The 20,931-nt window shown below is 43.1% G+C and overlaps 1 protein-coding gene and 1 pseudogene across 2 annotated transcripts; one reads left to right on the forward strand and one right to left on the reverse strand.

The window, feature by feature from the left end:
- Nucleotides 1-1,449: 1,449 nt before the first annotated feature.
- On the reverse strand, nucleotides 1,450-8,296 carry LOC109737050 (uncharacterized). 2 transcript variants are annotated; one of them, XM_020296275.4, is made up of 8 exons: nucleotides 7,831-8,296; nucleotides 5,769-6,215; nucleotides 4,050-4,195; nucleotides 3,929-3,961; nucleotides 2,485-2,553; nucleotides 2,301-2,381; nucleotides 2,142-2,215; nucleotides 1,450-1,686 (listed from the first exon to the last, which is right to left on the reverse strand). In XM_020296275.4, the coding sequence occupies exons 2-7, from the start codon at nucleotides 5,830-5,832 to the stop codon at nucleotides 2,168-2,170; spliced, it is 441 nt and encodes a 146-aa protein (XP_020151864.1). In that variant the 5' UTR covers nucleotides 5,833-6,215; nucleotides 7,831-8,296; the 3' UTR covers nucleotides 1,450-1,686; nucleotides 2,142-2,167. The 2 variants fall into 2 exon arrangements, with proteins under 2 accessions (XP_020151864.1, XP_020151862.1); XM_020296273.4 differs by lacking the exons at nucleotides 3,929-3,961; nucleotides 4,050-4,195.
- Nucleotides 8,297-10,115: 1,819 nt separating this feature from the next.
- On the forward strand, nucleotides 10,116-13,118 carry LOC109737049 (putative disease resistance RPP13-like protein 1; annotated as a pseudogene).
- Nucleotides 13,119-20,931: the final 7,813 nt, after the last annotated feature.

Genomic DNA, 20,931 nt, shown 5'->3' on the forward strand with positions numbered 1-20,931 from the left:
CTGAAGTGGATTTGGACATGTGTATACAGAAAGTGATACTGATTACGACCGAGAGGTTCCTGCATCCTTGAGACTGATAAAGCAGATGCTATCTGCTGATGTGGCTGATTATGCCAACGGGGTATTCGAGGCAACTTGGTCCATCTGAATCATGTTGATGCAGCGATGACCATCAATATCACATCTAGTCTTTGGTGCCATGGATTTGTCTCACTTGCGATTTTGCGAACCCACTGGGAGTGATGTTTCAAGCGTACTGTGCTGAGATGATGGAAAATGAGGGCAGGCCTGTAGATTTCGCAATGAGCACAAACGATTATGCAGTTTCATTTTTTTGTCCTGGAGGGCGGACAGCAGCAAGAGTATTAACAGATGCCATGCGATAAAGGAGATGCTTTTAGTGCCTGAAGAAATGGTTTACTGAGGTTTCACAAGTGAATCGATTTGATGCTCTAATGCATCTTGCTCCAATCTATTCGGAGGAAGATGTTCTGAAAATTCTTACAGTGTATGCAGATTTGGTGCGTGGTTTATTGGGTCTGTAAATGTTCTTTGTTGTGTGATGATGGACATGCTTCCAAAAAGGGTAAAATTATATACTCCCCCGATCCAAATTAATTGGATCAAAGGGAGTACTTGAATTTGTAAATAAGGAATCCATACCTGTGAAATATGTAGAGACGAGCGAACAAGGAACAATATTGAATCCACTGGGTAAAAGAAGGGAGAGGCTGTTTTTAGTGCATTTTTATTATAGCATGGCCCAACTTATGTGCTACATAATGTGGCCATGTTTTTAGTGTATTTTGTTTTCCACTATCGCTTCTTCTTTTTTTGCAAGAGTTTTCCACTATTGCTGTTGCTATTTACAGCGTCAGTCAATGTAAGGGATTTGCAACACGTGTTGCTATGTTGTGATCTTCTGCATAGTTCAAGCGCATCGAGTGGTTAAGCAAAGAACGGTGCACTTCTCCAAGTTTATGCATAAGCAGTACGCTATTCTTACCGGGACATGATAGAGCTACATGCTCCAAGTCTTGCAACAAATGACTCAATAGCATCTATTCAACTTTGAGTTACACAGAAAGATATCACAAGGGTTTTCACAATCATTTGGACTATGTCATCAATGTGCTTCCAATTGCTCTTACTCGTGTGCATAGACTATTTCTAGATCGGGGTCTTGAAACTTCCGTTTGTTCCAGAAATAATCGAGCTCTGCTCCAAGTTGGCAGTTTTGCCAAATGACTATCAATCTTTGTAAATCACTAAAAAATTCTGCTGTGAGATGGAAGCTGCGGGTGGATAGTCAACTGAAAGCCAACATATACTCACTCCGATCCATATTAATTGATGCTGCTTTAGTACAAAGTACAAAGTTATACTAAAGCAGCTTCAATTAATTTGGATCGGAGGTAGTATCGATTATTCCATCAAGCAGGAGTAATATAATGGCCAGCACAATTTGTAACAATGGTAGGCCAGTAATTACAGTACTTAAAATGGCCTGTGAAAATCAAACTAAATACATACATACATATGTTCAAACCCACTAGCTTAAACCCATATATTCAAATGTTCCAACCCTTGTTCCTCACACAGCAAAGCATGGATTCATCGTGTCAACCTCTTTATCTTCCTTGCGTGTCATCCTTCATCGTGTAAGCACCATCATGATGAGTTTTTCTGTGCAATAGTAGATAATGCATCCAATTAGCTATAACTGCTTGCTTCCTAAGCCAAAGCAAAACAAACTATTATACACAAACAAGGTATAAATTGCTGATTAATCGCACTGTTCCGATAACAAAACCAATACACACATAACATAGTAAACACATAAGCAGTCAGAATATAACATAATATTGGAGAAAAGCAAAATGTGACAAACATGGTCTTTAAAGAGTGATCATCTTGATTAGAATTAAGTACTATCTCCATTCCTAAATATAAGACGGTCTTATATTTAGGAATTAAACTGCCCAAACGCCTTATATTTAGGAATGGAGGTAGTAGATAATTCCGACTGGACAAAAGCCCGACTATGTGAATACTAGAAACAAACAGCAGCAAGACAAGCAATCCAACATTTTAGTGAAATGACGATATATTCCGAGAGAAAGGATGTGCAGAAGTAATACCCTCTCAAATGTGGAAATGTGGAAGTTTATGGTGCAATACAGAATCTCCTTTTATCCAGAGCTTCACAAGTTCCCTGCAAATTGGACAAACAGAATGTCCTTTTAGCAAACAATCTGGAGCAAAACAAACATAATTGATTACACAGCTCAGAAGTTTGCCTTGCTTATCACGCCATGTTTTTCGGCGGTCTCTATCTTCATCTTGAGAAAATGCATATAAAGCCGAGTACGTCTTGGGAACTGAGAGGGGGAAAAGAGAGAAGAAAGATAAACTTCAATGCTAAGATACCCTAATCACTTAAAAATGGTAACTGTGAGACTTCCAAAAATCAAACTTGGTTACCAGCTTATTGAGCTCCTTACAAATCATCTTTTTATAAGCACCATTCTCAACGCTTTCCTTTGAAGGCAACTGCATGATGTGGTATCAATTATCATGCAGAAAAAAGATGGAATTAGTGTATTTGCAAATCACAAATGCACAACAATATAAAGACAACGAGAAAAATTTAAAAATAGATAGATTGCACAGTATGTGTTGAATTTCAGATTATACGTTCAAGCTAACTTGTGATTCAATATTTGACGCTAGCACGCTTGCTTTGCTAAATTGTACTAGTTAATAGTCAGAGTGGAAGCTAAAGTTTCACCAAAAGATGCATTTTTGGCCCCTCGCAAGGTTGAAAGTGGACAGGCAGAACCCGAACTTTAAATTTGGCATTTTTGACAAATGCAGAAGTAGTTGCAAGGCATAAAACGACACTTAAGATAGCACTGAAGTGCCATCTCAAAGGTAGTAATATCACCCAGCACTACTATTAGAATATTTCCACATCTCTTTTCAAGCGAGACAAATGCCCCTCTCATCTCCCTAATAAGGTAAGATAACTAAATGTACATCTATGCCTCCTGAATGCTGGTGCGAGTTGAATGAAATTCTTATGATATAGTCTAAAAAGCTTGACAAACAAATCAAGTGATTTTTCTCTGTGTCATAGTACCAGAAATTTGAGTGAAAGATTAGAGCTCAGTAAATTTGTCGCAGGCATGAAGATCATGGAAGAATTCCTGCACGGAAGGAATTGGGAATTTTGTTGACAGTTTTGCTGTGTGGTAATTCACACATCGCTATGAGCCATCGGGGGGGGGGGGGGGGGTCCTGGGTATATGGGCCTTTTACTAAGGTATAATCACAAAAAAGGTCATGGGCTGTGCGCCGGGGGGGGGGGGGGGGGGGGGGGCGTCCACTCTGGCCCGCCACTGCTCAAAGCTAGTCAACCTCTAGCGCAAAGGGGTGAGTACTAGGATACCAAGGGTTTTTCAAATTATCAGGTTATAATGTATAACCACTTTGCATCTGACCAATGGGAGCTTTGACTACATTGTATCAAACTACTCATTTCAGCAGAAAACAGAATATCCTTATGCAGCTTCTCCCTCCAAACAGAATGCCTTTGCCCTTTTTAATCAGCACAAGTCTAGGTTTTGCCATATCACTAACTTCGCTGAACATATATTTCATTTACAGCATCCATGTTATGCTCTAAATTTTGTGAATAACTCAAATGGTTTGACAAGATAAATTCATCTCAAAAAATAGGGATGGCACCAAAGGAATCATTTCGGGAGTGCACAGACAACGAATCAGTAGCATATAATGTGACATATGCTACTCCAGGGCATCCATAATTCTAATCTCAGTAAAACTTGGTTGACAAATGGTTATTAGTCCTTCACTGATTGGAAAAAAGATAAACCAATAATTACATGACAAATTTAGATGCTACCTTGTCATGAGATACCTCAACGAGATGGTCAAGCTGAAAAACAATTAACTCAGGCGTTAAGCAATGCTGTGTGCCAAAAAAAAAACTCAAAGCGGGCTGATTATACGAGTGAGTATTTTACCGTTTCTTGTACCATATCTTTATAGTCATCCACATCTAGGCGGGCGAACTCGATAAGATCATAGAAAAGCTGAACTTGTCCCTCCTGGATATGCCTGATAACATCTTCACGCTTCTTGTTTTTTATCGAAAAAGGGTTGCCCCCCGCTTTATATTATAAAGCAACGATCACAAGATACACTTGCTGGGGCCTCAGCACAAGCAAGCCCAAAAGAAACGAAAAAGGAACTGAAGAGAAAATAATGCCAACAACGGCGGATCAACGAAAACAATGAGGACCCGCAACCGCCGCGCCCACCGGAAAATTCCACCACGCTCCTAGCACTCCGGACCGCCGCATACCAAACAACACCTTCAAGAAGGATCGCGACGATGACGACGCTGTTGCCCGGACATGTCCTAGGGTTTCCCCCGGTACGCGAGGGGTGAGGTGGAAGGGGTATGCCCGACACCCTTCAGGAAGGCACGGCGGCGCCCACAGGCGTCACCGCGTCGGTGCCGGCCCTGCCGACAAGGATTTCTCCCGACCATCCACCAACCACGACCCCAGACGATCCATCCCGCGCCACCAAACACACCGCCCACCAACTTGCGCCACCACGGTCGAGCAGTACGTCTCCATCGCTGTCTCACCATGGCAAACGAAACGGGACCGACGGAAACAAGACGACGCAACCAGGAACCAGGAGCGGCAACATCAGCAGCTTCGCGGGAGGGGACATCCTCCACCGCCCCCGGCGGGATCCGACCGGACGCAGCACAGGGGCAAACCGGGCCTCCCCCGGCCCAGCCGAGCCCGAAACGGGCTCGCGAAGCCCCCGTCGCCGCGCTGCAGAAGGCGAGCCACCGTCGCCACCACCCCCAGCACGAGTCACGCCCCCGACCCGCCGGAGACGCCACAAGCAGACCGGGCCAGGCCCGCCCATACCCAGATCGAGCCCAAAAGGGCCCAGATCTGGGCCCGGGAGGCCCGCCGCGAGCCACCGCGCCGCCCCGCCGCCAAGCGGCCGCGCCACCGCCCGCACGCCACCCAGCACTCCGCCGCCCAGGGAGCCGCGCTGCCGCCGGATCCATTGTCGCCGAGGAGCACCCCCGTCGGCCGCCGTCTACCCGAGCCGAGGCGCCATGCGGGGGGGAAAGGCCGGGGCCGCCGCCGCCGGCACCACGCGGGCAAGGCCCGGTGGCCCAGGCCGACGGCGGCGGAAGGGAAGGAGGGGGAGGGGAGGGCTGGGAGGGGCGACGAGAGCCCCCGGTCGCCCCGCTCGGGGGGGCGACGCGGGGGAGGAGGAGGGGGGGGGGGGGGGGAGGGGACCAGTAAAGTCTCCACGCTTCTTGTTTTTCAAAACAGTTTCATGCACTATGTGATAATACAGCTGTTTTCTCTGCCACATCTTCTCTCCACGGAGCATCAGTTCTAAACACTGATCGACGGCAATCTTAATTTGGAAAAAGAGCATTTTTCTGAAACCACTCCTTGCAAGGGCGATAGCCCTAGCAAACACCATATCTCTGGTTTCTTATCTTGTTAACTCCACCAGTTTGTCGAAAAAAACTATGTACTGAATATCACCTTCTAAGGTGGTAGGTTTAAAGTAGTCGATGCGTGGAGAGGGATCCTGTCGATAAAGCAAAGACAAACATGCATGGCCAAGGCTTGAATTGCGGTGCACTTCACAAAACTATTACGTGCAGCAAATTTTGTACTGTAGGAGATATGTACCTTGTGGAAGAAGTGCGCATAGGAAGTCGCAGAGAGGCCATTGCTCATGGCATCGTAGCAGCATGGTGCGGTGAGATTGGGGTCAATAAGAAGCTCGTCCTGCCTGGCCTCGCTCTTGAAGAGGGTCTCTTCTTTAGTGTAAGACTCCTTTGCACGGTGCATCTCCACACGAACGCGAAAAACGTCATCCTTGGTGCACAGTGGCTTCACCAAATCCATTGTCTCCCCAAGAATCGTAGCCGAAGTAGATGCCATGTAATTTTGTTCCTTGTCTGATAAGAATTTGGCCAACGCTTTATTGTAACTTAATCCATGGTATTCATCCGCCTTCATCTCCCCCTTGTCTTCTTGCCAACGATATTCCGAGGGGATATCCCGGAGCTCGGCATGACCATCCATGAATGTTTGGACTGTATGTAAACTTGGAGCCAGGATTTCCTTCTCCATCTATGATCAGCGAAAGGGAAATTACAAAATTTATTAACACAAAACAGCACAAAATATCATTGCTGAGGTTTATACTCTAGAGAATAAATAGTGAAATCATGATTAGAAAAGGCACAAATTATTACATTGAACATTTACTGAAAAGTTCAGATTTACATTCTACCAAAATTTGCAAAGTTGTAGAAATTGTGGCGTCGAGAGTCTGCTTAACCAACTCCCAAAGCCGCCCTATAGAGACGACCAACTCCTGTCAAGCACCACATTAACCCCAAGTGAACAATCAAATTTTCATGGCAACTATGGGGAGCAGTCACCTGCAAAGGACTAGCTTTTTGGCATTGACCCAAGTGGATGTTAATCTGGCATCAGAACTGAAAGTACTTGGCTAGTGAGGCTTGTCTAGAGAAGGCTAGAAACTGGCAAATGGCCGGGACGAAACTACAATCTGGCAAAAGGTTGGACTGGCTGGAGCAAGAGGGTTGCTTAATGCTTTGTACTAACTCCGTCCAGGTTTATAAGGTCCACACGTATTTTAAGAAAAAGTTTGACCGTTAATTTGATTATTGATAATATGCGTTAAATGCCACAAAAAGTACTCCCTCTATAAACAAATATAATACGTTTTAGATCACTACTAAGGGAGTATATCACTGGATATACCTTCCAAAGAAGTTCCCAATGGTATATTTTGGTCATATAAACTCATATTTTTTGATCAAGTTAATGATCAATTTTTTTTCTTAAAATAAGCGCGGGGATTATATAAACCCCAAACAGAGTAGTACTTTTTATATTTTCCTCTGCCCTTCCCTGCTGTATTACCTTTTTTTTCTCTTGTTAATATAATGAAAGCAACCATGTTTGTTTCCATCAGAGAAAAAGACCCTACATATGAACTACAGATTTTGTGCCAAGAGAGCAAAGTGGTAGCAAAGACAGCTCTAGCGGAGGAGACGCGACATTCTCTATCCGCCATCCAATCTGCTTAGCCTATTAGCTGTCCCTCGACGGCGTTGACTCTCATTCTCCTCCCTTGCAATGTTCAGGATCCCCGCAAAAGAAAAAGGGATAAAATCAACTCCACAAGAAGAAGATGAATGAAGGACGAAGGTACCTGGTCTAAATGCATCAGATCTGATAATTTGTTTCCTTGTTTACATAATTAATTTATTATTGCACTTTGCTGCCTTTTACTAGCAGGCACTAATTCTCTAGTTCATATGTATGGAAGATATTGCATATTCGGGTGGAGTAGTACAGTAGAAAGCATTAAGCAATCCTCTTGCTCTGAGCAGCCTAGCCATTTGCCAGCCTAGTCTGAACAAGCCTCCCTAGCCATGCATGTAGCATCACCTAAGGCCTAAGCTAGCTATGGCTCTGATAATTACAAGTAGAGTACTTAGTTTGCATGATTGGCTGCCAGAGTTAGCGTATACTCCATATAATATATATGCACAAACAAACAGGCAGAATAATAATACACAAATAATTCAACTTGCTCATCAGAAACAGCCATTTTAGTTGGAGCTTGCTCCATGGACGGTTATGAATAATGTGTGCATACATATTGGCTACTTAGTTCAGATGGATCGCGTAATCGACAGACAGGTTGTACCTGGCTGTGCTGTCTGGGACGACAATGACGAACAGTCGCGTCTCGATCGGCGACGCCGCAGTCAATGTCGTAGACGGTGCAGATGCAGGTGCAGGTGCGGCGGGGCTCGATCTCGTTTCAGTCCAAGGAAGAACCAATTCTGGACCGCCAACACAAAGTTGTGGCGTCCGGCGGTAAGTAAACCCAGATTCGGGTAGGGTACTGATTTAGGGGCTGGAGTCAGGTCGTGAGAGGTGTGCAGATTATCTTCAACACAAGGGGAATTCCTTTTTTTGAGAAAAACACAAGGGGCAATTTTGCAAGCAAAACGGCGAGACGACCTAAATGTTGTGGCCCATTTTATTAAGGATGGGCCTCTAATGGGTTGCATAACTATACCATAAATATCCCTGGCCCAAAAATACCGCCGCGTGTCACATCATCACTTAATAATCCAACGTGGTGCCTTGTCACCATGTTCTTTCTTTTTAACAAAGTACGCCTGACACTTGCATACACTCATCCCTATGAACGCACGCACACCCTACCCCTATGAGCACCTCCGAGAGACCCAGCCGGCATAACACCTTAAGATTTACGAAGTCACCACAGGAATGAACATCGCCGGAAAGACTGAAATAAATCCAGAAAAATGCGTGCACCAATGCAAGTCTAGGACTTGAACCCTGATGAGCTGGGAATACCACTACGGCGGGCTTATGCCGGCCTGAACCTTATATTACCAAAAGTGAAGCAAGTACAAAGAGAGTAGAGAGTTACAAGAGGATTCGGAGGAGAAAAAAAAGAAGATACATGATAGCTATAATCTTGCAGCTAAATGAGACAACATGGTCCCCCAATCCCGCATAAGGGATTGTTTGTCGGGGTTTTTACATCTGTGAGACCAGAGAAGAAGGTCCTCCGCAGCATTATCAGCGATTAGGTGAATGCCACGATCTTCATTCCTAAAAACCTTCACGTTGCGACGTTTCCAAGTCACTATGTTCTTTGAAATAATTGTTTTCTGTCATAAATTTATGTCACCTTGTGTTGAAGTCGTTTTTTCAAGGAAAAAAAACAGGCCAATTAAGTGCTCTATGGAAGAATAATGACGATTTTGGAGCATCACCATGACGGAAATATTTTGCTATAGATGCAACATATCCATGATGAAACAGTTCTCGTCATGGAAAATTGATTTCCATCATAGAAATTCATATGCATACATGTTTATCAGACGACTGATGTTTATTGAGTCATCATCCCTCATGTCTCAACTTCACGCATACAACCTTAGTTTGGGCAGATATCGCATACGTGTAAATTTTCTGCTTGACTGAAATATAACGGTTGGTACAAGCCAATGATTTGGACTCTAGTGTGCCACATGGTAATGAGATCTCCATGGTAATCATAGGGTAAATGCTGCAACCTGCTACTAAGATAACATACATTATTTGTAGAAGACTAGAGATAGGATGATCTGAACTCTGAAGTCGCCGCTCTAACAACCACATTGGCCTTCGGAGCGGTGTAAAATGCTCCATGAACCGATAATCTTCAGTTGTCCCCAACAAAAATATATGCCGCTTGTGGACGGAAGCAAGCCTCACACACACAAAACAAACGTTGATCCTTCACTTAATTTCTCATGACAATGGTTGTTGGTTCTGAACAGAGGCTGTTGAACTAACTGGAAGGGCCATCAACCTTTCAGTCGACACAGGACTGTCAAAAAACGTCTTACATTATGGGACGGAGGGAGTAACTGACTTCACCAGATCTATATATGACTGCACATGTATGAAATGCCAGTTCATCCTCAAACTCAAGCCAAACCAACAGCATGTGAAAGGCGCACTGCTGATTAATGTATCCTGTAGTTTACAATATCTGAACCACCCAGTTGACTACCAACACATTGCAGCATATGAACGGCAGCACAGATGCATGTGAGTCGGACATTTTATCTTCTGCACATGGGGGAAGAAGGTTCAGATAAGCTGGCAGTGGCAGTGCATTCCTGTGTTATTCATGTCCCCTCCTAACTAACTTGACTGACTAACTGGTCATCAGCTCAGACCCACCGGCCCTGGATTGGGTCTATGTTCAGAGCATAATGATAATAGAATAGGAACAGACAGTCAAGGCATCCAGTCGGATTAAAGAAATTGAGATAAGCGCATAGCCAGTTAAGCATACACCATTGATCAACCAACATAAGCTGCCAACTGAGCAGTGAAGCCCTGGAAGGTCTCATCCTCCTCTTCCAGGACCCCCCTGAGATCCAGAAATTTTGATCTGCCATGGTGATGGTCGAGCTCGCTGTGGCTGGATGGTTCGTGTCTGTCTGCCTTTCCAAGCTCGCCGACCCTGTGATACAGCATGCAAAGGACCGGTACAAAGACCAGAAGAATTTTGTGGCCAACACCGAGAAGCTCAAGTGGCGACTCGAGCAGATTTCAGAAGCAATCAGCCGGGCCAAGGAAAGGGAAGTTGATGATTCCAAATTGCAGTCGTGGATCCAGAGACTCGGAGATGCGGTTTTCACAGCAGAAGATGTTCTTGATCCCATCAAGTATGCAATGTTGAAGCACCAGGTAACGATCGAGCCTGTACTCAAGCGTTTAATTTCTCCTAGCAAAGATGCTTCTGATTTCATTCCCCAAGACACAAAAGACGCTGAAGATTTGACCAAAGTCATCATAAAGCTTGACAGAATTTCTGCAGAGATGAGTAGCTTGTGCTTCTTGTGTGGGCAAGATGCTACACAAGGATTGGTGCCTGATCAAGCTCCTGATTGGCGGGTGACCACTGCGTCCGACACACAACCAAATCTGGTTGGTCGGCAGAAAGAAGCAGATGAACTCATGGCATTTTTACTCAAACCTGAACAAGGTAATGAGAAAGTCTCACGTATTTCTGTTGTCGGAATGGGTGGTGTTGGGAAGACAGCTCTCGTCCGGGAAGCTTACAACGATAGCAGAACAGACTGCTTTGGAGTGAAGGTCTGGATCTGTGTATCACATAGAGCCAGCATCACAAGGGTCTTGATTGACGCAACCAATGCTGCTTCCAAAAAATTACTGCTTTATCGCCATCCTGCGCCCGACAAGGGCACCATCAAGAGTATGCTGGCAGATGTTTTGAAAGATAAGAGATTTCTCATAGTCCTGGATGACATATGGGATTAGGATTTATCAAGAAACATACTGGACGCATTCGATATGCCATTTAGTCAAGCACGTGAAGGAAGTAAAGTCATAGTCACTACTCGAGACCCAAGCATAGGAGAAGGAATGAGTACAGTAGGGCCAATTCATGTTCACGGCTTACAGTCTGAACATTATTGGCAACTGTTCAAGGAACTTGCATTTCATAACAAAGACCCAGAAGAGTATCCAGAACTCTTACCCATAGGCGAAAACATAGCCGAAAGGCTAAATGGCTTGCCCCAGGCAGCAGACATTTTGTCAGGCGTTACGGTCAGACTTCAATGCTAACCACTGGAGGGGTATTTCGAAAAGGAAAATGTATCAAATGGGAGCAGAGAAGGGTGGCCTCATGGCCACACTGAGATTAAGTCATGAACAGCTGCCAAGAGACCTCAAGGAATGTTTCGTTTCTTGTTCTCTCTTCCCAAAAGGGCATGCCTTTCGAAAAGAAGAAATTATCCGTGTATGGATGGCTCTCGGATATCTTGATGGCCCTGGAGCTGGAGTGCAAAGAATGGAAGATACAGGAAACAGTATTTTTACTCAGTTGCTGCAGAGATCCTTCTTCAAGGAAAACAATGAGGCACCAGGAACATACATCATACCTGAACCATTCGATGAACTTGCTGAATTCTTATCTTCTGGTGAGTACTTCAGGATCAAAAAAAGAAGCGAATTTGATGATGGGCCAATAAATATCCCAGAGAGGGCCCGTCATGTTTACCTTGATATCAATGATCTTGCAAGGGCCTCTGGAAGACTGAGTCGAATTACTAATCTGCGCAGTCTTGTGGTAGTCGGTCAGATATCCTCTGGCTCACAGAAGTCGGACTTGATTCAGACCCTTAAAGAACTTCTTATAGGGATGAAGTGCCTGCGCGTGCTGATGGTCTCCGAGCCTCTCCTAGCAGATCTTCCTAAACTGAAGCACCTCCGTTACCTTGAGATCCATGTTGAGGAAAATTATGGAAATGCGTCTCTTCCAGAATCTATATGCAAGTTATATCAGCTGCAGACATTGATCAGAAGGTTCTGTGGCAACAAATTGTCAATGCCGAAGAATTTCAAACAATTAATCAGCCTGCAGTTCCTCGAAACTGAACCGGAAGCAGTATGCACAATTGCTGATATTGGAAAGTTGACTTCCCTGCAAGAAATTAATACCTTTGAGGTTGGCGATAATGATAATTTCGGCATTAGTCAACTGGAAAATATGAACCAGGTCCGTGGTAGTCTTTGCATCAAAGGACTTGAGATGGTGGAGGGCAAGGATGAGGCTTTGAAGGCAAAACTAGGCAAAAAGGAGTATATTGAAACATTAGATCTACGCTGGAAGCTTGTGAGCAAGGAGAGAACTGAGTCCATGATGACTGCTCCTCACGAAGTGCTGGAAGGCCTTCAGCCACATTGCAATCTTAGCAAGCTCATAATAAATGGCTACACAGGCATGGAACCCCCAAACTGGCTGAAGGGGGCCCCGGCCCAGGAGCTAAATCTGAAGTGCATCGAGCTCTCAAATTGCAGTGGATGGAAGGACCTTCCACCTTTTGGCATTCTACCATACCTCAAGGTCTTGCATCTAAGGCAGATGAGATCTCTGCGGCGGATCGGGGAAGAGATATATGGCCAAGACATCCCATCTGGATTTCCACAGCTGCATGAGCTCTTGTTTGAAGGCCTCCGTAATTTAGAGGAATGGTTCTTGCCCAACAGAGACATCCAGTTACTTCCCAAGCTTCGCAGTCTGTCCATAACCAATTGCGGCAAACTGAAGGGACCCCAAGCCCTTCCATATTTATTAGAGAACTTGCCATCTGTGTTCATCAAGAACTGCCCCAACATCGGTAAAGACTATATCCGTCCCTCTATGACCATTGGCAAGCCAATATTGAAGAAAGATGTGGAATGCATCAGGACTAGCCCTGTTTATTGTCAAAAACCTGCATCCCTGAAACGGAAATTTGCTGATAGATCATGGTGAAGAAACTTGTCTTGTCTCATTTTCCTTTATGGTGTGTTAAAAAATATATTTTCCATGTTTTGTTCCTGACATTTGTCAACAATCTGATTGCAGAGAAATGTTCGCCAGAATAGTTCGACCTCAGGGACAGATATCGAGACAGACGAAAAGCTTTGAATGTTGCTTCATGATGTCGGACTGCCTTCCATGTCATCGACAACAGAAGACCATCATTGGAATACATCCCTGCACCAGGAACCAAATTATCAGTGTATTTTTCTATTGTGCCTTTTCCAATCAAGTACTTGTTTGCTCTACAGTTTCGAGCAAGTTCTAATAAATTTATGTATTGAACTATAGGATGTTATATCATAACCATTATGTTCCATGGTCCCACGTTTCATTTAACAGACAATCGCGTTTTATCCTGCTAGCTTCAGTTTCGTCTACAATCTGCAATTAATTTTCAAGTGATTTCAATTAATCTCCTGTTGATGGTTCCTGCCAGTAAACCATGCTTATTGATTATGGTCAACATGTATAGTAGTTACATTTCAGGCAAGTGAGGAAGATCATTGAATAAATTATGAAAAATAATAATAATAGCAAAAGTAATATACCACATGAACGATTTGGTGAACTAAACCATGCTCAATGATGCTAAAATAAGGTGACGGCAGTTCCTCTATGAAATACTCTTAACTGTATGGACCAGATAATTCATGGTATGGAGGAGAACTAAAACAAGGTTTAACATAACTATAGAAGTGCCATGTAGACAGGGTGAAGACGTCCTTGTTCTCGGGGTAAAATGTACGGCGGCCGCCCCCAACTTACATAACATATCCACCTGCATAAACGAGTTTTATCATATTCGCTGGTTGGACAAGACAGAAGGAGACAACTTAAGGTGAGTGCAAAACAAAGATCTTGCAAAGCTGCCACTGGCATGGCGCCTCCAGCAATGCAGAAGCTCGGCATGTGCGGGTGGCACTGGTAGCGTGCGACTCATAAACGGGTAAATCGTCGAACAGGTCGTGTGCACACACAAATACCAGCAGATTACAACCCTCGCACGCACTCCAGCGCCGTGGGATCACTCACTCATATAGAGTGGAGTAAATTATGCGGTCCTGTGACAGATCCCTGGTGGTGTAAGGTGAAATTGATGGGTAAGAAATAAGAATTGGAACAGCACGCGCATGGGCTATACAATGGTGAACTGATAATGAATGGGTCAGGAAGTAGAGAGAAGGGGAAGCAGTTGCCGGGGGAGGAAAAGCTTACGGGTTTGGATGGAGAACACTCCTTGCCCCGGAGATTTCTTGATCCATCAATCATCAGTGGGTTTAGGTGCACACTTCTCGCCCACAATAATTCTTTCTTTTTTCAATAATGAACACTCTCGCCCACTGTGGTGCTACGGAGAACCCTTCGGAAGTAACTAAAATTTTTTAGGGAAAAGGTCGTGTGCACAAATGATGATTTTGCACATTTAACCCCTCTTTAAAGAACTATAATCGACGTAGGCAAGAACGTCCGCTCTACTTTTCTCCACCCTCAATCGCTGCTTCGGGTCGCTAAACTTGTTTTGATACATAAAAAGTCTAAAGATGATACTCTTTTAAGCTATCAGCACTAAGTTCAATATATACTTTTCATTGTATGCCCAACGGGGACTTTAAATTCACTATGCTCCCTAATTTTGAAGCTCTCTCGATTAAGGTGTTTAATTTTGAATTTAATTTATGATTTTGATTTTGACGGATTTCACTCGGTTGAGGTGTTCAATCTTGAATTTGATTCATGAGTTTGATTGGGTTAACAATTTCCCAAATCAATCGGCAGCAATCAGCCTATAAATATATATCAAACCCATGCATCGTCTAATCACTTAGCAAAAGAGAAGCGTCACTGTAGCGCCAATATATTACATGTGACCACTAGGGCAAGAAACTTCTTCATATACGTGTTGGTTGATAAGCAGATAACATAGAATCACACCGCCGGAAAGGGCCCATCAAGACACCGCATGAAAGAAAACACACACTTCATCGGCTTCCCCATATACCCCAACCACATGGAAGTTTTTTTATGAAGTTCTAAAGACCTTCACCGGTGTACAATTCTAAGACATAGGTTAGGGGTTAGGGTTTCCATTAGGAGAGAGAGAGGGAGGGAGAGAGACGAAAGGATAGCTCAAGGTCAGGGTATTTTTCGGCCGCTCGCGAGTCGTGGCAAGATGAGCCAAGCCCGAGTCAAAATTTTCATCATTTTTATTTGGCGAGCCGAGCCAGGCTTGGCTCATCTTTTCAACTGAGCTGAGGTGGCTCTTACCATGTTTGCCACATGGTATGCATTTATATTTGTACGACTGTGATTTGCATTCTCAATTTTTTTGACACCGTGACCGTAGAACAATAGTTCTACGGTATATTTTCATTAATTAAAATATTTACAAGAGAATAAAAAAAGTGAAATACAAATGGGCTACAATGCCTCAACCAATGCCAGTGGGTTCTAACATAAGAAGATTACAAATTATTATCCATCCAGGACTGAATCTTGCTTGCTTTGGTAGCCTTAGCTCGCAGCATGAGCACTTTAAGACCTTCTCACATGTTGTATTTCCAGCACATAGGGTGAGCCACTGCTTGTTTGAAAATCTTGTCATTTCGCACCGACCAAATACTCCAGCATCCAGTAATGATTATGTCAATCCCACACTCCTTTGGAAGATCTGACATTGCCAGAAATATTTCATCGAAGTTTGAGATTCCTCTTCTCTTTGGGGGCGTGATTGAGTTCCAACATTGTATGGAGAAAGGGCAGTCCTAGAAGAGGTGCAGAGAAGTTTCTTCCATCTTATCATTGCACAATGCACATTCATATGAATCAAGGAACATGGATTTCCTTTTCAGAAGATTTCTGGTGTTGACCCTGTCATGGAGGAGCAGCCAAAAGAAGATCTTATGTCTGAGCAAATTTGATGCTTTCCATATTATATTGAAGATGAAGTGAGTGTTGCTTTGTCCTATCAAACAATTGTACATCTTGATAGAGGAGTAAGCTGGGGAAGTCCAATTATATGACCATGAATCCCTTTGTTCAACTAGTGGTGAACTGTTGAGTAGATCTTGCATTACCAGGAACTGCTGGTGAGCTTCAGAGGATAATGGTCTGTGGAAAAGATTTTCTCTGTTGCCCAGCTATAGTGCATTGTGTAGTGTGATGTCCACATTGATTGTGTAGGAGAAAAGCTCTGGGAAGTGCTACTGGAGGGGTGCCTGATTCCAAGGGTCCTTCCATAACCAAATAGTGTCCCCAATGCCTGGAGTGCATTTTTCAAAATTTTGAAATGTGGGAAGCAGTTTCATACCAAAAGAACCCATCACTTTTGCTCCTGGTGAATGTTGTCTCCCAAAGTATTTTCACACATGGTAAATCATGTTTATTGAAGAATTTGTGCAAGAATTTCATGAGCAATGCCTGGTTGTGGGTTGGGATATCAAGAACTCCAAGACCACCATGAGATTTAGGTAGGCAAGCTTTGTCCCAAGCGATCAGAGCTGGTGTATTTTCTTCAGTGCCATATTTTCTCCAGAAACATTGCCTTAGATATTTGTTGATTTTTTGCACCACTGTTAATGGGAGAGATAACATGCTCATATAGAATATTGGCATGCTTGCAAAAACAGACTTGATCAGCACAAGTTTGACACCGTAGGAGAGTAGTGTTGAACATCCTTGCAGCCTTGTCTCAATTCTCTTGATAAGAGGGAAAAAATCAACAACCTTGGGTTTGTGGACACATAGTGGCATTCCTAAATAAGGAAGTGGTAGAGATCCAATTTGGCATCCCATTAGAGCAAATAAGGTATGAATTTGTCCTCCAATGTGTTGATAGCAATCAAGGTTGATTTGGCATAATTAACTTTCAGACCAGTGTAATTTGCAAAGTGCAGAAGTAGGTTCTTGATGTGCATTAGTTGGTTGGAGACAGCAGGAAGTACCAGAACAGTATCATCTGCATACTGAATTATGGGAAATTCTAGGCATGAGGCATGTTTGATTGGTGGTTCAATGAGAGAGTTGCTCATAGCTTCATTCATCATAGACTGGAGGAGATCTGCTGCAATCACAAAGATCAGAGGGGATAAAGGGTCTCCCTGTCTTACACCAGTTTTACACAGGAACTGTTTACCAGGCACTCCATTAAGCAGAACAGAGGAGTAACCAGCGTTGTATATTTGCTTGATCCAGTAGATCCATCTCAGCCCAAAACCTTTAGCTTCCAAGATCTCAATGATGGTGTCATGGTTGAGAAGGTCAAAAGCCTTTTCAAAATCAAGTTTGAGGAGTAAGATTTCCTTCTTGGATTGGTGGAATTGATGTAGGTATTCATATGCCCATGCCAGGCAGTCCTGAATGCTCCTGTTATTGAGGAAACCATATTGATTCTTGTGTATCAATATCAGGATGACTTTTTGTAACCTGTTGGCCAGCAGTTTTGTGATAATCTTGAGGGTACAAATGAGGAGGTATATGGGTCTGAATTCACCTGGAGTGGCTGCAAAGCTATTTTTGGGAATCAAGGTGATGTAAGAGTACTTAATACTCTGAATGTGTGCTTTCCCCTCATGAAAATCTTGAATTAGGTGGTAAAAATCAGGTGCAATTATGTCCCAACAAGCCTTGAGAAATGCAGCATTGAAACCATCAGGACCTGGTGCTTTGTCATTAGGCATCTGCTTGATGATGTTATCAATTTCCTCATGTGTAAATGGTGCTTCCAGATCTTGAAGCATTTGATCTGGCTACAACAAGTTGTGTAGCAACAAAGGTTACTAGTTTGTCTGTGAGTTCCTAGTCTTTCCTTAAAAGCACTGAAGAGAATAGCAGCTTTGGATTGGTGATCCTGCTGTTCAATGCCATTTGAGTCTTTGAGCATAGCAATACAGTTGTTCCTCATCTTGATAGTGGCTTTGGCTTGAAAGTACTTTGTGTTTGCTTCTCCCACCTTGATGGCTCTGATGGTTGCCCTTTGCTTGCATTTTTTGAAATATCAATACCCTTGCAAGGTGCTCTTTAAGGATGTTTCTGCCCTTTACTTCATCCCTGGACAGTGGCATGTACTCCTCCAGATAATCAAAAAATATGATAACCTCATTGGTATTTCTGATGATAGCTTTAAGGTCAGAGATGTTCTTGGACCAGTTCTTTAGTCCTTTCCCGAGTCTCCTGAATTTTGCAGAAATGATTTTTGCACTATCTGTTTCTGGTACTGGTTGTTCCCATATCTCTTTAACCACTTGCTTAAATTGACTGTGCTCAAGCCAGAAATTCTCAAATCTGAAGATTTTTTATTTTGGGATAGATGTACCAATCTTGATAACACAAGGAGTATGATCTGAAGTGGTTCTGGCCAAGGGGATACTAGTTGTGTCCGGGTATGATAAAGTCCATGCTTTTGATGTGAAGAACCAGTCTAGTTTTTCAAGTAAAGGGGCATTTTGCATGTTACTCCATGTGAAGTTTCTGCCTTTTAGTGGGATCTCCAGCAGAGCTAGCTGATTTATCGCTTCATTGAAATGTAGCATGTCTTGAATGTTGCCACCCGCTCTATTTCTGTTCTGAGGATATCTAATATAGTTAAAATCTCCCAATACCAGCCAATTTTTATCATCCTCCATCTTAATGTTTGGAAACCAATTGATGAAGTTGGTTATAAGATCATGCTGACAAGGACCGTAGATGTTGGTCAGAGTCCAAGTTTCACCAGACTTCTTGGAAGTGAACTCAATAGTAATAGAGAAATCATTCTTTAGGATTGTATGCCCAGTGAAAAGTTGGTCATTCCATACCACAAGGAGCCCCCCCCAGATGCACCCACAGAGGTCAAGTAATCAAACTTGGATAGGCATTTAGGATATAAATTTTTTAGGCACTGACTATCAAACTATTCTCTCTTGGTTTCTTGTAGGCAAAGAATTGAGCAGGTTGATTCCTCAATTTTATTGGATAGAGCAGACCATTTCTTATCATCATTAATACCTATGATATTCCAATTTAAAACATTACAAGTATTGTTCATTGTGCAGGATTTAAGGAACTGATCAAGTTCTTACAAAAACACCAGGAGTGATAGACTGTGCCAAAAGTACATAAGCATAAACCACCATGGACTGACAACCTCTCATTACATGCATCCAAAATTGATGACCCACAAGTATAGGGGATCGATTGTAGCTCCTTTCGATAAGTAAGAGTGTCGAACCCAATGAGGAGCAGAAGGAAATGACAAGTAGTTTTCAGTAAGGTAATGTCTGCAAGTGCTGAAATTGTAAGTAGCAGAGTAGTTTGATAGCAAGGTAATTTGTAACAAGCAAGTAACAATAGTAGTAACAAAAGTGCAACAAGGTAGCCCAATCCTTTTGAGGCAAAGGACAGGCCCAAATGGTCTCTTATGATAAGCAAAGCGTTCTTGAGGGTACAAGGGAATTTCATCTAGTCACTTTCATCATGTTGATTCGATTTGTGTTCGCTGCTTTGATAATTTGATATATGGGTGGACCGGTGCTTAGGTGCTGTTCTTACTTGAACAAACCTCCTACTTATGATTAACCCTCCCGCAAGCATCCGCAACTACGAGAAAAGTATTAAGAATAAATTCTAACCATAGCATTAAACTTTTGGATCCAATCGGTCCCTTACGGAATAGCGCATAAACTGGGGTTTAAGCTTCTATCACTCTCGCAACCCATCATCTAATTGCTACTCCATAATGCATTCCCTTAAGCCCAAATATGGTGAAGTGTCATGTAGTCGACATTCACATGACACCACTAAGGGAATCACAACATACATACTATCAAAATATCGAACACAAAGTTCACATGATTACTTGCAACATGATTTCTCCCGTGACCTCAAGAACAAAATTAACTACTCACAAATGATAATCATGCTCAAGATTAGAGGGGTATTAAATAGCATAATGGATCTGAACATATAATATTCCACCAAATAAACCATATAGTAATCAACTACAAGATGTAATCAACACTACTAGTCACCCACAAGCACCAATCTATAGTTCCGGTAACAAGATTGAATACAAGAGATGAACTAGGGTTTGAGATGAGATGGTGCTTTTGAAGATGTTGATGGAGATTGCCCTCCTCAAGATGGGAGAGTTGTTGGTGATGATGATGACGATGATTTCCCCCTCCGGGAGGGAAGTTCCCCCGGCGGAATCGCTCTACCGGAGGGCAAAAGTGCTCCTGCCCAAGTTTCGCCTCGAGACGGCAGTGCTCCGTCCCGAAAGTCCTCTCCTTATTTTTTCTAGGTCAAAATGACCTATATACCAGAAGATGGGCACCGGAGGTGGGCCCCCTCTGGTAGTTATTTGCTCTAATATTCCTCAAATATTCCATAAAAAATCTCCGTGAAGTTTCAGCTTGTTTGGAGTTGTGCAGAATAGGTAGCCTAACTAGCTTTTCCAGGTCCAGATTTCCAGCTGCCGGAATTCTCCCTCTTTGTGTATACCTTGCATATTATGAGAGAAAAGGCATTAGAATTACTCCAAAAAGCATTATTATGGATAAAAACATTATAAATAACAGTAAGAAAACATTATGCAAAATGGACATATCAAAAATCAAGTACAAACTGCTAGATAGATGACATTCTACAGTGCCCATTATCCTAGTTACCGCTCTTGCTCTTTGATGCAGTCTTCTGAGTTGTGGTAGTGCCATTGGACATGCTGCTCTTTTGTTTCTTGTTTCTCATATGTGCCATGTCCTCCTTGCCTTCTCCCACAAAATTAACCTTGCAAAAAGAGGAGTTGAGGTTTTTGATCACCTTCTTAGGAACCAGAGGTGGTAAAGTGTGGCATGCTAAGCAGTTCTTGTCAACACAAACTATTTTTCTGAAACCTTTGCT

The sequence above is a fragment of the Aegilops tauschii genome, chromosome 4, assembly GCF_002575655.3.
Source record: "Aegilops tauschii subsp. strangulata cultivar AL8/78 chromosome 4, Aet v6.0, whole genome shotgun sequence".
Lineage (NCBI taxonomy): Eukaryota > Viridiplantae > Streptophyta > Magnoliopsida > Poales > Poaceae > Aegilops > Aegilops tauschii.

Coding starts and splice junctions, on each gene's coding strand:
- LOC109737050 (XM_020296273.4), bottom strand. CDS start 6,215: ATGGAGAAGGAAATCCTGGCTCCAAGTTTACATACAGTCCAAACATTC. Junction 2,554..5,768: donor ATGCGCACTTCTTCCACAAG/GTACATATCTCC, acceptor CACATCATGCAG/TTGCCTTCAAAGGAAAGCGT. Junction 2,216..2,300: donor AACATGGCGTGATAAGCAAG/GCAAACTTCTGA, acceptor TCCAATTTGCAG/GGAACTTGTGAAGCTCTGGA.